The sequence below is a fragment of the Globicephala melas genome, chromosome 20 (genome assembly GCF_963455315.2).
Source record: "Globicephala melas chromosome 20, mGloMel1.2, whole genome shotgun sequence".
Classification (NCBI taxonomy): domain Eukaryota; kingdom Metazoa; phylum Chordata; class Mammalia; order Artiodactyla; family Delphinidae; genus Globicephala; species Globicephala melas.
In genome coordinates, this window is record NC_083333.1 from 31,799,148 (window position 1) to 31,814,152 (window position 15,005).

Sequence of the window (15,005 nt, forward strand, 5' to 3'; positions counted from 1 at the left end):
GCCCGCCCCTCTGGTAGTGGTGACCCCCCCACCCCACCCTGTGGTAGCCTCCACCCCATGTCTGCTCGGCAGGTGATTGGCAGCTGCCACTTCCCAGCCCCCCAGCTACAGCGCCTCATGCTTATTCATGACACTGACATATGGCACCTCCGTGGGGGGGGGATCGGAGGGAGCTGCCAATTGTGAGAGTGCAGCGTGTCCCCATTGGAGCCCTGCTGAAGGAAAACAAACGCAAGATGTGAGGGGAGCAGAGGCGGCCTGGGGGCGTGCGTGTGTGTGCCTGCGTGTGCCTGTGCTTGCCTGCACCGCGGGGGCGCCGGGAGGAGGGGAGGAAAACAAAGGGTGAAGGCGGGGGAGAAAGGGAGGCTGCAGGGCTTGGAAGTGAGCTTTGGTTGTCATGGCTTCTGCCGTCTCAGTTAACGGGGTCCTCAGAGGCCAAGCTGTCCATCCCTCTGCCCCAGGCAGGCTGGCTCACACCAGCCTAAGACCCCTTTCACCTCTCTCCCCCTCACCTCTCACATGGGACACTGGGCTAGAGGCCATGAACAAGATAAGGGCTCAGCAGCCAGCAGCCCCATTTGCAGATCATTGAAATGTTCTAATTCTTTCCAGAATCAGACAAATTTAGCTTATGTCAAGCCAGAGTCCATAGGGCTCCAGACTTAGCCAATTTATTTTCCTGTTTTTATAGAGGATGGAAAAGTATGTGCACCACCACCCAGCAGTTCCCCTCCCCCAGGCTGGGCTGGCCCTCCAGTGCTCTGCTGGCCACCCACGGGCTACAAAGCTCTGTTCCTTGGCTGGGGAGGGCAGAGCAGAGACAAAGGCCGAGCTCTTGGGGTCCTCAGCCAGCCCCTCCTCCTGGACCCAGGGCTTGAGGCTGCTGCCATGGAAACGAGGCTCTTTGCCAACTGGCCCCGTGCATCCCGGAAACAGTAGGTGAGTCCAGGAGCCAGTGGGTCCAGGAACTGTGACCACCTCCCAGGAGGCCCAGCCCTAGGGTCCCTTGACCCTGCTCTGCCATCTACCCCCATTGGTTGTAAGAACTCAGGAGAGAGAGAAGCTTGCTGAGGGAGCCTGGGATGAGGCTGGGGCCAAGACAGAATGAGGAGCCCCATGAGGCCCAGCCGAGGGTCCCACACTTGTACAGGAGCTGGATGCTCTGAACCCTCTTCCACAAGCCTTCACACGCGCTGTGTGCAGTGGCTGACCCTGTGGGGTCTGTCCATGGAGTCCACCAACCCCCTCACTTTAGGCCTTCCCCAGGGAGTCAGGGAGCTGTAGAAGCCTGTCCCCCAAGGGTGCAGCCTGCTAGAGAGCTGCCCATCCAGCAACTCCCCCGCAGGACACTCTGATTCTGGCCTTGGACACCCTGGTCCCTAGCCCTGGTAGGCTGTCTGGGTGGCCTGACCCCCTCCTGGCCCAGCCTTGGATGAGGGGCCCCTGCCCCAGCCAAGTGTCACGTGAGCCCTGTGCCTGGCTGGCATGCTCTCATCCGGCAGGCGCAGGGCCGCTGCGCTTCAGGCACCGCTGTACATAGAGGCATCTGCTGTTCACTGTCTCCGGGCAGATGGGCTGCCAGTGAGCTAAGTGTGTGCGGGGGAAGGGGTGCCATAGGAACCCCTTCCCGCGGTGGCATGGGGGCGGGAGAGGCAGGCGCCTGCCTAGGGAGAGCGGCGAGCACACAGGAGGGAGGGGCTAGGATCGCATGGGCTCCCCGTTTGGGGTGAGGCCTGTGGTGCTGGTTCCTGGGCAAGGAAATCCCAGCAGGACCGCCGAGGGGAAGGGAAGCCTGGAAGCAACCCCCCTGTCACCACTGGCTGTGTGGCCTTGGGCAGGTCCCTTTCCTCTCAGGGCCTGAGGGAATGAGTTTGGATTGTCTTCAGGATGCCTTCCAGTTCCTAAACCCTGAGCTTCAGCAGGATGGGGGCATCCTGCCATCTGAGGGACCTCCTGTGTGTCAGGGGAGTGGGGGGCGACACACCAGCACAGCCTGCTGTGGCTCCTAGAGAGGTTGGGGTAGTGCTGTGTGTCAGGTGAGGTCACTCTGCTGATCACTCTGCAGAGTGGGACTCAGCGCCGGCTTTTGCAGCCCTGCCTGGCGGCAGCGGGAACCACACAGTGTGGGTCCTGGCAGGTGATGGCGGCAGGATGCCAGCTGAGGTGGGAGCCCTGCCCTGATACAGACATGGCTACCCCAAAGCCCAGCCTGTTGGACCTGGACCTGGGGCCCATGAAGGGGGAAGTGTGGGAAAGTCGACAAGGAAACAGCCCAAGACCACCGACAGCCTCGGAAACGCACCCATGGGGCAGCAGGAAGGCCTGGGGCAGGGGTGGGGGAGGCCCACTGGGCAAACCCCAGAATCCTGCTCTGGGAAAACCTAAAGGCTCCTCATTCATAATGATGATGAGCAGAGCCACTGGGGCCTGGCTCAGCGCCCCCCTCGTGTGCCAGATGCCACCCTGAGCACTTGGCACCGTGGCCTTCAGTAATCGGCCCAGTAGCGGGGGAGGCAGCCATTACCCCACTAGACAGAGGTGGAGACTGAGGCTTCGAAAGATTACGTGGCTGGTGGAGGCCTGTGGGCCAGTTGGTGGCTGAGCTGGGAATGGAGCCCGAGGCCAGCTGGCTGCACAGCCCTTATGGTCAGCTCGACCCCCTGGGCACCCTGCTGCTAGGTGCCTTGACCCTCCACAGCTCCAGAAGCCCAGGGGAGGGTGCCAGGTGCCTGGTGTCCCCTCCTCCTTCCTCCGTCCCTGGGAGGCCTCCACCCCACCCCTGCAGCCGCCTCCACCCGCCTGGCTGCAGTGACTCAGCTCAGCTGTTCCTCAGCCACTCTGCTTGCTGGTGCTTGCCTTTCTTCTTCTTTTCCAACGTGTGACATTGCCACTGTGCTGTGGCACAGTGACTACCTCTGCCCGGGACTGTCCGTGGTGGCCCCAGCTTGAGGTGGCCAGATGGCCGGGCCTCACCCCCAGACTCTGGTCATGGGAAGAGAGACTGTCACCTCCAGAGCGGGCACAGTCCTCACCTTAGTTCCGCCTGACTCGGGCACAGTGCCAGGGGACACCTGTCCAAAGTCACCCTTCGCAGCTGCCTCAAGGACCTGTGTCCTTGACGTTGTAGGTTGGGCATCAAGAGGCCAGAAACCCTTCTAGGGAGGGTGACCCGGAGGGGATGGCCAGAGCCCCACTTTTCAAGAAGGGGGTAAGAAATGGAGAGATGTGTCCTGGAGAAGACTGGGGCAGGGGCATTGCCCATTGCCAAGGCGGGGGGTGGGGGAGTGAGTTACATGAAGAAGGAAGGGCTTTCCTTCAATGAAGGAAGACTCCCTGATACTTGGGACTGTCAGTGGAATTCGCTGTTTTGTTAGGTGGTGAATTTCCTGTTCCTAGGAAGATTGAAGCTGTGACATGGACAGGATTCTTTATGGGGTTGAGCCCAGTGTGTTGGAGTTGGTGGGAAGAGCATTAAAAGCTGGAGTTAGACGTTTCGGGTTTGAATCTCAGGTTTGTGTAAACTCAGGCAAGTCATTAAACCTCTCAGAGCCTCAGTCTCCTCTTCTGTAAAATGGGATTAGTATTTCCTTCACAGGCAGTAGTGAGGATCCGAGGAGACAGTGTAGGATAAAGGGCAGTGTAAACTGCAGAGTGCACACAGATGTTTTTATATTCTGTTTCTGACCCATGCATCTTGCATCTTGAAGGTTCTCCATCTCTGAGAGCATTTTCTGCCAAGGATGGGAATGAGCCCCATCAGAAGAAATGGCCCAAACTCCAACAGAGAATTTGGGGAAGAGGAAAGGAAGCACTTTGGGAGGTAGGAAGTCAAAAGATGAAGGGATTGTGGGACCCACCCTTCCCCTTGGGCAGGAGGGGCAGGGCAGCTTCTCCTGCCTCCTGGACCTGGAGATCTTGGGGGTCTGAGGCGCAGGGGGGCCTGGGAGCCCTCAAGGAGATGGGGTGTTCATGATGCCTGGCCTTGGGGAAAAGACAATGATGGGGATACGGGAGGTGGTGGGAAGCTCTGTCTGGGCAGCCACAAGCTGACTTGGGGTTTGAGTAGCAAAAGGAGATTCGACAGCCCCATGGATGCTGGGCTCGGGCAGCTGGTTTCTCCTGCCCAAACGTCCCTTTCCACCTCACCTCTTCCTCTTCTCCCTTGCCACCTTCTCAGTGCCCATTTCTCATGCCTCTTGGAGTGGTTGAATGGCTGGGGGCCCAAAGATGGAATCCTAGAACCTCAGAACGTGACCATACTTAGAATAGAGTCTTTGCAGATATAACCAAGTTCAGGATCTTGAGATGAGATCATCCTGGATTAGAGTGGGTCCTAAATCCAGTGTCAGGTGTCAGAAGAGAAAAGCAGAGGGAGATTTGAGACTTAGACCCAAGAGACGACCGTGTGAAGTTGGAAGCAGAGACTGGAGTGGTGTGCCCACCAGCCAAGGAACACCAAAGATGGCCAGCAGCCACTGGAGGCTGGGAGAGAGGCCTGGGATGGTTTCTCCCTCAGAGCGCAGCAGCTGCTGGGAGTTTGGGCTCTGTGAACTAAAAGGGGTTCTGGGGTGGCTGCTACCTTGCTGGTGTTCTCTGAGTTCCTTGCAGTTAGAGTGGGGGAATGTGACCTGGGCTTCACCAACCAAGGTTCACCTGAACAGACTGACTCAGAAGCAGCCAACACCAGAAAGCAGATCCCCCCGCATCTCTTTTCTAGCAACGGCGGCGGGGGGGGTGGTGGTGGAAGGTCCTGGCTTATGGGCAGCAGTGCCCTGTCACGCGTGGGCTGCTGGGTCTGTGCCCAGTGGTGGAGGCCTTGTGGTTGGGGCCTTGCTCCTGGGCGTGTGGCCACTGAGCAGAGACTTTCTTTGCCATTAAGCTAGCCAGAGTGTGTCCTGCTGGTTCTGAGCAGTATAAGGGGTAAGGAGACCTCTGTCCATGGGGCAGGGAGGTCATGCCCCAGAGAGAAGCTCCTAGAAGCCCTTCTTCTGCTAATCCTGGCTGGATGAGAGCTGAACTCTGCCCCAGGGACTTGTGGGAGTGGAGCTGGCCAAGAGGTCCGTGGGGGTCAGGAGGAGGACACAGCCTGGGCTGGAAGCACCGCGGTCAGGACAAGGTGGCCCCCACTTTCCCCACAGCTTTCCCTGGGCCTGGCACCCACTCTCCCCCCTCCATCCCTCCTCAGGGCCCCTGTCCTCCCTCCCTCTGTCCTCCTTCTCTCCCCTACACCCTTCTTGGAAATGAAGTCATCTAGAAAAATAATCAAAAAATAGAAAGGAAAAAAAAAAGCTAAGAAAATGGGATTTTTTTCCCCTTCAAACATTTGGTAAGACACCTCCCACACGGATGAGTGTCCACCGGGGCCTGTTTTTGTCCGAGGGAGACTCGGGCTTGAACGCCTTGGGTGGTGTAAGCCAGGTGGGCCTCCCGACTCCCCACCGTGGGGGTCCGCGCTGGGCCTCTTCCTGCAGACCAGCCAGGGTCAGCCCCTGAAGCCTGAGACCCCAGGTGATGCCTTCAGCAGAAGGCCCACGAGCCCCTGAGGCAGAGGCAGGGTGGGGAGAGAGAACAGGAGGGTTCAAGTTCAGGGGGGAATATTAGCTCCTAAGTGAGGTCTCTGCCTCCAGTCTCTCCCGTCTTCCTACCAGCCCACGCCTTGCCTTGCTGCAGAGTTCTCGTTTGTTTATTTATAATTTAAACTCAGCCTGCTTCTAAGAAAGCTCAAGACACTTACTAAAAAGCTGCTTCCGCAAGCTGGGTCGCGCTCCCTCAGCCTTGGGCTCAAAGTCCATGGACACTATCCCGTTGCTCAACCTGGCTCCCGGGGCCCCCCGGCCCTGGCCCCCAAGGCAGCCTGCCCCACCACCCAGTGTGCACCCGGCTTTCAGACAGACCCTTCCAGGGCAGCTTGCTGGGGTGACTGGGCCTGGGGTGTCCCCTCCCATCTTGGAACCAGCCCCTTCCTCCCTGGCCCCTGTGGAGGGACCTGGGGACGTCTGTACCCATCTTGTGCCCCTCGGCCGTCTGTTCTGTCACAGTCACCTGGCACAGGCTGCTCCTTTTGTCCCCAACTGGACTCGCCCGGCCCTTGAAGGGGTGTGACCGAGTCATGTCACTGTTGACAATGATGGATGATACGGTGGTGAAGGTGGGGGCTCCCCTCTGCGTCTGGAATGGCATCAGGCCTGGGGTGCCATGTCTCTCGGGCATAGGTTCCCATGGTTGATGTAAAGGAAGGGAAGGGCCTGTGGGGGAAGGCTCGGCAGGGGAGAGCCTGCAGAGGAAGGCAGGGGTCACCCTGATGGTTTCGTCTGAACCCCAGGTAGAAGCCAAAGATGCCATTTTCTCATTTCTTCAGGATCTAGTGACCAAGTGCAACTCCATCCACCAGGGAGGGGCAGGGCACCCACCACAGTGAGGACCCACATTGCTGCACTTGGCGTCCTCATTCTGAACTTCCCAACCCAGCTGGGCCTCAGGACTTCTTGCTTCCTGCAGGAGGGTCACCTTGATCCTGGGTCTCCCTTCCCTCAGCCTTGCATCTTTGGGCTCACTTTTCCATCTTGTGGCAAAACAAGCAAGCGTTGGCACTGCCCTGGCTCCTTCTCAGATCCGTGCCATCCCGGGCCAGATAAGGGGCTTACCAGGACAACTGGCAAACAGCACTTCATTTCTCCAATCCCCAGTTCCTCCTCTGTAAAACGGAGCTTATGACGCCGACCTCAGCCCTGCAAACAAGATAAAGCCCACTGAGCACACATTTGCTTCCTTCCTCTCTGAGAGCCTCAGTTTTCCCATCTGTAAAATGAAGCCCTCTCTCAGGCTGTAGACCCAACTCCTGCAGAGCAGGCTGGATGCCTCTGCCAGCTGGAGGACGCATCATGGGCAAGGGGCAGGGGCTGCCCTCCTCTCCTACTATTTGCGGGTTCAAGATCCCACTGGCCTGGCATCATCAGTTGTAACCAGTGTCCCTCCCTACCTCCCTCAGCCTGAGCGGACACCGCCTGGCAGAAGGATCCCTGACAAGGAGAGCCCTCAGGGGTTGCCCTCAGTAAGCCTCAGTGGAAAGGGCAATGCCAGGTGGGTCATGCCAGGAATGCTCGGCCAGTTGGCGATCACAGTAGAGTATGGCCTTCCCCTGGTTCCGGCTCTCCTCCGTGCCACTGCGTTCCATGGGGCCACAGATGCCATGGCTGCGGGGGCTGAGGCAGACCAGATGTCCGTTCCACGCCAGAAGGACAGTGCAGCATGGCCCCATGCTGACACAGCCCTAGAACCCTAGACTTTGGAGCTGAGAGGGAGGCAGGAGCAGGAGGGCAGGTGGAGAGGAGCCAGGTGGCTCCTCTCCTGAAGGAAACGCCTTTGAGCCACAGATCGGCCCAGGAGCATCTGGCTGCCAGGGTGGCCTGTGCCCTGCTCCCCACAAGGCTGGCGGCATATGGCTGCCCTGGCTCACCCAGCCACACACCATGCAAAGAGCTCCTCTCCCAGTGCCCACACCCACAGGGAAGCCAGTTGTCTGGACACTTGGATGCAATTCTGGGCAGCCCTGGATGCTTGTCTGGCTTCCCGCTTGAGAAGCAGCATTGGGCCCTGGGAAGAGCACAGCCTTCTCAGCCACAAAGAGCTGGATCCCAGGAATCGCATCAGCACAGAGTAGACAACCAGTGATTGTCGTCCACAGTGCACACTTCATGCCAGAAAGGCCTCCGGGGACCACCAGGAGGAACTCCAGAGGCCCCACTCTGGACGCTGAGCCCACCCTCCTTACGCTGTGCCTCACACGCCCGGCCTCAGCACTGCCCTACGCGTGGTGGTAATCACTCTCCTCTTTCCCTCCCACTAGACTGAGAGCCTTGAGGGCAGCACCAAGCAGAGTGCCAGGCACGTAGGAGGGGCTGCTGGCACCAGCCAGCGACATCTGGAGCCCAGAGGATTCTGAGCTGAGGTTGATGGTATTTCGAGGATAGGGCTCCCTGAGACGCCTTGGGCCTCCCGCAGGAATGGGAGGCTACTCTGGGAGTGAGATGTTGAAAGTAAGGCACTTGGCATGTGGGCAGTCAGCCAGTCCTGGCCGGTTCTCCTTCCAGAGAGGGTGACCCAAGGGATTCACCACCCTTCTTGGGAAGGAAAAGAAGACCCCTCTTCCACCTGCTCAGTCTACAACACTGAATACCTGCTCTGGTCTAACAAGACGAACTCTTGGCCATGGAGCTTTCAGACAACATATAAGTACATTATTAACTCTGTTAGATGGTGACAAGACCTACGGAGAAAAATCAGGGCAGGGAGTATGGGGACTGTGGGGTGTAACTTTAAGCAGGTGGGTCACCTCACTAAAGAGGCGAGCATCCTGCTAACGTCTTGGGGAGGCGTGTCCCAGGCAGAAGGACCAGCAAGTCCAAAGGTGGGGTGGGGGAAGGGGCGGGGTATGGAGCAAGGTCAGTCAAGAGTCAAGCAGTCAGCGAAGCTGAAGTGGGGGAGCAGGGAGGGGCTGGCAAACGGGGCAGGGCCTTGACTCTCTTGAGAGAAGCAGGGCACCACAAGATGACACGGACTGAAGGGCGCAGCTGAGAGACCCGGCGAGAGGTTGGACAGTATTCTAGGCGACGAAAGGTGGCCCAGACCAGGGTGGTCGCAGCGGAGGAGGGAGAAGGTTCCTGTTCTGGGCACATTTCGGTGGCACAGCCAGCAGGGTCGGCTACCACACGGTACGCGGCAGTAGAGTCCAGGTGGCAGCTTAGGCCGGTAGCGCTGCCCTACGCTCCCTCGCGCCCTCGTCCCGCGCCGACCGGAAGCCGGGACGCCGAGCTCTCGCGGGAGCACCTCCCGGGCCCCGCCTCTGCGCTCCGCCAATCGTCGCGCGCCTGAGAGCGTTGTCGTGGCAACCCCGCCCGGCGTCTGGGTCCCGAGGTTCTGTCCCAGAGTGTGGCCTCCGGGCCTCGGAACCCAGGTCTACGTGTGGTCTGGGTCCCGCCGTTCCCGCGCTAGGGGTCACGGGCATCCTCCTCCCCAGGGTGCCCTCTCAGGAGGGTTCGGGAGCAGGAGACCGCAGAAAGCCCAGTCGACCCTTTTAACGTTGTCCGAACATTTTACACCCACTGTCCCGGAAGTTGAGGAGCCAAGGCCGACACCCACGCCTCCCGGAGGGCTACCCCGCCTCCCTCGGACACCACCCACCCCGGAACATGCTCGCCGCCCCTTGCGACCCCGATTCCTCGCGGAGGAGCGGGTCGTAGGGAGAGAATGCCCCTAGGCTGCAGACTCTCTGAGGACGGGGACCCCCGGCCCAACGCATCGATTGTCCAAGGCTAAGGAAGGAGGAATGAAAGCACGAGTATGAAGTAGTGTGAACTTGAGAGGGAGTCGTTGTTTTAGGTTCACCCAGAAAACGAACTCAAAGGAAAGTTACTGCAACTGGGGAAGAGCACAGTTGGCTGGAGAATTTGGTTTAAATATAAATAAATAAAATTTAAATTACATAACCAACACGTTTGGTGTAAAACACGAAAGTATAAAAATCCTAGATCCCATCGCAAGATAAACCACTGTTGACACTTCAGAATATTTTCTTCTAGTCTTTTTTTCTCAATATATTGCATACACATTTTTTTTCAGATAAAATTTATGCATGCGCTGCAGTGCCTCATAGACCCTTATGTGTGAATGGGAATGGAGGCTCCTGATTTGATTGAAGGCTTTTCCCTCCCCAGTATCTCAGTTTCTCCCCCAACACACACACAACACTCAAGGGCACACACAGGTGCACTGATGCAGCTGATAACCAGTGTAGCTTCTAGTTCCCAGAACCCCACCTTCCAAATGTAGAGGTTGTCCTGGGGGTGACAGCAAGCTCTCCATGCTCCATGTTTGTTTCTACAGTCTCAAGTTTTCTCCACCTTCTTCTAGGTTAGGGGCACTGCGGTGGGAGACAGGGTCAAGATGAGGCTTGAAGAACCCACCAATCCAGGTGAGGGAGGGAAATTCAAGCAAGCAGGTCTAACAGAGGGCTCCACCTTCCAGGCATGAGAGGGTCCTGGGAGAAATAGGAGAAGCAGCCAGGTCAGATGGGGAGGCAGCAAGGGGCCCAATACAAACACTTTGCCTCTGCCCTCCCTGGGGACCACTGGGCATGCTGTTGGACCAATAACCAAAGGAGGACCCCACACACACACACACACACACACACACACACACACACACACACACCACACGGTTTCACCAGACAAGGGGACACATTGTAGCCTGGCACCTTGGAAGAAGCCCCCCAGCTAGCCCACCCTCCCGGTCACAATTTGGAAGCAATGTGTATATGCACTGGTGCAGGGGAGGCAGATACACCTCCTCATCTGAGCTCCCTTCCTAACCTGGGGGCCAGTTATTCACAAGTCTGACCCCTTAGCTCTCCTGGCTGAGCACACACAGGGTTATGAGAATGACGTCACCACCCATCCAGACCGAAACATCAGACATCTGTGTAGGACTTTATGTCCTTGGCTCCTTGGTACCTGCAGGTGTGGATTGATTTTGTCTTTTCCACAAACTCTTTTTTTTTTTTCCTTTGGCCGCCCTTTAGTTCCCCGACCAGGGATCAACCCAGGCCCTTGACAGTGAAAGCGTGGAGTCTTAACCGATGGACCGCCGGGGAATTCCCTCCACAAACGCTGTCTTAAAGGGTGTCTTGAATGTGGTGGCCCCTCTGCTCAGAAAGGGGGTGGGTAGGCGCCTCTGCACTGTCCACTAGGATGCTTGTCTCCCTGGCTGCCTAGAGCTGATGCAAACAGCCCTGTGACTCAGTTTAGGAAAATACACCAATGGCTTTTGTTAGTCTGGAAGGGGAACTCACCCTCTCCCCTACCTGCAGGGGTTGAGGCAGGAAGCAAAAGGTGAAGGGAGCTGCTTGCACAGCAGCAAAAGGGACTGTGGTTTTCACAGACATCCTGGGAGAGAAGAGGTGAGAATCTGCAGAACAGAGAACTGGGGAGAGAAAAGACGTGACGGAGTGGAGAAAGACCAAAGGGGGAAAGCCCAGTTGGCCAGAAATGCCTGTGTTGTCATCTGTAACGAGTTGCTCCGTCACCCCAAACACCGGTGAACGTCTGCTCCCAGAAGGGCCCATGTGAACGATGCTTTGCACAAACCAAGTTGGGTGGTTCTCCTTTCGAAAATTGCGGCACACTTCTCTGCTTAAAACCATCCAGTGGGGCTTCCCTGGTGGCGCAGTGGTTGAGAGTCCGCCTGCCGATGCAGGGGACAGGAGTTCGTGCCCTGGTCCGGGAGGATCCCACATGCCGCGGAGCGGCTGGGCCTGTGAGCCGTGGCCGCTGAGCCTGTGCGTCCGGGGCCTGTGCTCCGCAGCGGGAGAGGCCACAACAGTGAGAGGCCCGCGTACCACAAAAAAAAAAAAAAACCATCCAGTGGCTTCCCGTATGATTCAGAGTAAAACCCACAGTTCTTTCCATGGTGTATGAAGTATCAGTTACCTTCCATCCAAGGACCCCCAGGAACACAACTGCAGTGAAATGGAGTGAGGGCAACAGCACACCGTGGGGAGCTGGGGGGGGGATGTCCGTAGTAGGTGTTAGGAAGGACTCTGGAGACGGGCTTGTGCTGGGGAAACTGGGGCTGGGGTGGAGGCTGTCGGGAAGCAGGGTTGATGCCACAATCAGGTATCTTAATAATTTGTGTCTAGAAGGCAGGAGAACAGAGCAAAGCTTAGGCTGAAATTGATAAACCCACGCCAGTCCGCAAGGAAAGGGGACCAGGGCCCATTTTTAGGTCTGGACAGTGTCCACGTTCTGTGTTCAGATATGACTGCAGAGGCCTCTTGTCTCTGTCTCCATCCATCTCAGTCACAGAGTGGCTGTGTCTGATGACAGTGACATTGGTTGTTTGTTTTCTTTTTAAAAGATTTATTTATTTATTTAATTTATTTCTGGCTGCGTCGGGTGTTAGTTGCAGCACACGGGATCTCCGGTGCTGTGCATGGGCTTCTCTCTAGTTGTGGCATGCGGGTTTTCTCTTCTCTAGTTGTGACGTGCAGGCCCCCGGGCTCGTGGGCTCTGTAGTTGTGGCGCGCAGGTTCCAGAGTGTGTGGGCTCTGTAGTTTGCAGCGCGCAGGCTCTCTATTTTAGGCGCGCTGGCTCAGTAGTTGTGATGTGAGGGCTTAGTTGCCCTGCAGCATGTGACATTTAGTTCCCTGACCAGGGATCGAACCTGCATCCCCTGCATTATAAGGCTGATTCTTTACCACTGGACCACCAGGGAAGTCCCGACAGTGACGCTGTTGAGCCATGCAATTGTCAGCACAACACCGAGGCCAGGTGTTTTTCTCCTTCTCAAGCCCCTGTGTGACCTGACCAGCCCCCCAACCCCTGCCCGCCTCCAGCTCTGTGCTTTCCTGCCATGTTGCTGCCCCTTCAGGCCCTCTGCCTGGTCCATCTGCCCAGGAACCCTTCCCTGCCCCACCTCACTCTCTGTCCCTTTATCTTGCTTTGGGCTCTCACCATCGCCTTCCCTTCTGCTAAGTGAGTCCTCCATCCTCTGGTCCCTCCTCATCTCTTGCTCCTCTCCCCAGGCCGCCACCAAATCCACAACAGGGAGAGTCTGGTCACACGCCAGGGTGTCACACTACTGGGGGCAGGGGATGGTTCTCAGGGGCAGCTCTTGTCCTCCCAAAGCACTCGGGCGTTTTCCGGGGTTGGTGACCCCACTCTGCGCTGCTGTTTCTGCTGCAGCACTTAAGAGACCCAAGCTGGCTGTGGTGGGTGTGTGACGTGCAGAGGCAGTTTCAACCAGACGGCTTCTCAGCCTCCCCTTTCTACTGCCAGTTGCCAAGGAGCCAACAGTCTGGTGACCCTGAGCCCTAAAGAGCAGAGAAACTGGAGCTCGGAGGCTCTGCCCGAAGCCAGTCTGGCTCTTTCTGCTGGAGGCAAGGACCCCACGCTAGCCAGGGTCGGCCACTGATGTTCCCAGCCCTCCAGCCTTGGGGCCTCCCATTCCTTTGCTCTTAAAACAGAAGGACGTTAGCCCCTCCATTCATTTCTTGGGCTGCCATAATAGGATACCACAGACAGGGGAGCTTCAAACAATAGAAATGTATTCCCTCACAGTCTGGAGGCCAGAAGTCTGAAATCACGGTGTCAGCAGGTTTGTTCCTTCTGGAGGCTCGGAGAGAGAATCTGTTCCAGGCCCCTCCCCAGCTTCTGGTGGCTGCTGGCGATCCTTGGCATCCTTGGCTAGTAGACACATCATCCAGTCTCTGCTCTGTCTTCACATGACCTTCTCCCTGTGTCCCTGTGTCTTTGATCAGATTTCCTAGTCTTTGAATTAGGGCCCCCTCTAATCCAGTAAGATTGCATCTTAACTTGATGACACCTGCAAAGACCCTATTTCCAAATAAGGTCACATTCACAGGTTCTGGGTGGATATGAATTCTGGGGGGACACTACTTACCCCAGTACAGCCCCCATCCATATAAAGTGGAAAACCCAGAGTCCCATGAGGAACCCCACGTTTCTCTGGGTCACCTGCCTTCACGTTCCCTGCTTCTGCTGCACACTCGATGGCGGGAGGGGTCTACACTGGACACCACCCAACTTGGTTTGTGCAAAGCATCGTTCACATGGGCCCTTCTGGGAGCAGACGTTCACCGGTGTTTGGGGTGACGGAGCAACTCGTTACAGATGACAACACAGGCATTTCTGGCCAACTGGGCTTTCCCCCTTTGGTCTTTCTCCACTCCGTCACGTCTTTTCTCTCCCCAGTTCTCTGTTCTGCAGATTCTCACCTCTTCTCTCCCAGGATGTCTGTGAAAACCACAGTCCCTTTTGCTGCTGTGCAAGCAGCTCCCTTCACCTTTTGCTTCCTGCCTCAACCCCTGCAGGTAGGGGAGAGGGTGAGTTCCCCTTCCAGACTAACAAAAGCCATTGGTGTATTTTCCTAAACTGAGTCAAGCCAGCCTGTGACATGTACCAGCTCCCCTGGTGCCTGAAAGCAGTTGGCTCTTATTTCAAAGAGCGTTTCTGGTTTTTTTCTTCTTTCTACATCTGCGCTAACATTCTGTGATTCTTAGAGAACCAGAATTCTGAAGAGTAAAGCCCAGAGCCAAGAATGTTCAATCCAGAAGGAGCTTCTAGGAGGAAGGAAACAGACATGACTTCTGCCCGTTGGGGTTCTGGGTTGGGGAGACTCGGAGCTGTGCAGACCAACTGGGTGCAGATGGCACTGCCAAGGGAACACAGGTGCAATGAGACAGGATCGCAAGGAGGACTAATTTACACCGGGCGGGGGATCAAAGATGAGTAGGATTTAGTCTAGCAAATTATTTCTTGGATATGACACCAAAAACACAGTGCAGAGGCAGCTTTGACCAAAAAATAGCTAAGTTGGACTTCATCAAAATAAAAAACTTTTGTGTATCAAAGGGTACTATTGAGAGAGTGAAAAGACAACCCACAGTATGGGAGAAAATATTCACAAGTTATATATCCAATAAGGGATTAATATCCAGAATATATAAAGAACTTCTATAACTCAACAACAAAAAACCAAGCACCCGATTTTAAAATGGCCAAAGGGTTCAAAAGGACATTTTGCAAAAGAAGATACACAAATAGCCATAAGCACATGAAAAGCAGTATATCAGGGACTTCACTGGTGGCGCAGTGGTTAAGAATCCACCTGCCAATGCAGGGGCCTGGCCCAGGAAGATCCCACATGCCGCGGAGCAGCTAAGCCCATGTGCCACAATTACTGAGCCTGTGCTCTAGAGCCCGCGAGCCACAACTACTGAGCCCACGTGCCACAGCTACTGCAGCCCACGTGCCTAGAGCCTGTGCTCTACAGCAAAGAGAAGCCACCGCAATGAGAAGCCCGCGCACCGCAACGAAGAGTAGCCCCCGCTCACTGCAACTAGAGAAAGCCCGCGTGCAGCAACGAAGACCCAACACAGCCAATAAATAAATTTATTTATTTTAAATAATCAGTATATCACTAACATTGTG

The 15,005-nt window shown here is 56.4% G+C and overlaps 1 protein-coding gene across 14 annotated transcripts in view; it reads left to right on the plus strand.

The window, feature by feature from the left end:
* The window catches only part of ENDOV (endonuclease V), a 187,367-nt gene that overhangs the window by 27,662 nt on the left and 144,700 nt on the right, over positions 1-15,005 (plus strand). For 9 of the 14 annotated variants that reach the window (XR_009560214.1, XR_009560215.1, XM_060290014.1 and 6 more), the window contains one exon: positions 3,708-3,820. Coding sequence is in view for 12 of the 14 variants with exons in the window: in XM_060290014.1 (XP_060145997.1) it covers positions 3,708-3,820 (113 nt within the window). In the remaining 2 variants the exon portion in view is untranslated. Of the gene's footprint in view, positions 1-691; positions 940-3,707; positions 3,821-6,358; positions 8,402-14,074; positions 14,598-15,005 lie in introns of those variants that run through there. The other 5 variants (XM_060290016.2, XM_060290017.1, XM_060290018.1 and 2 more) reach the window with 5 other exon arrangements.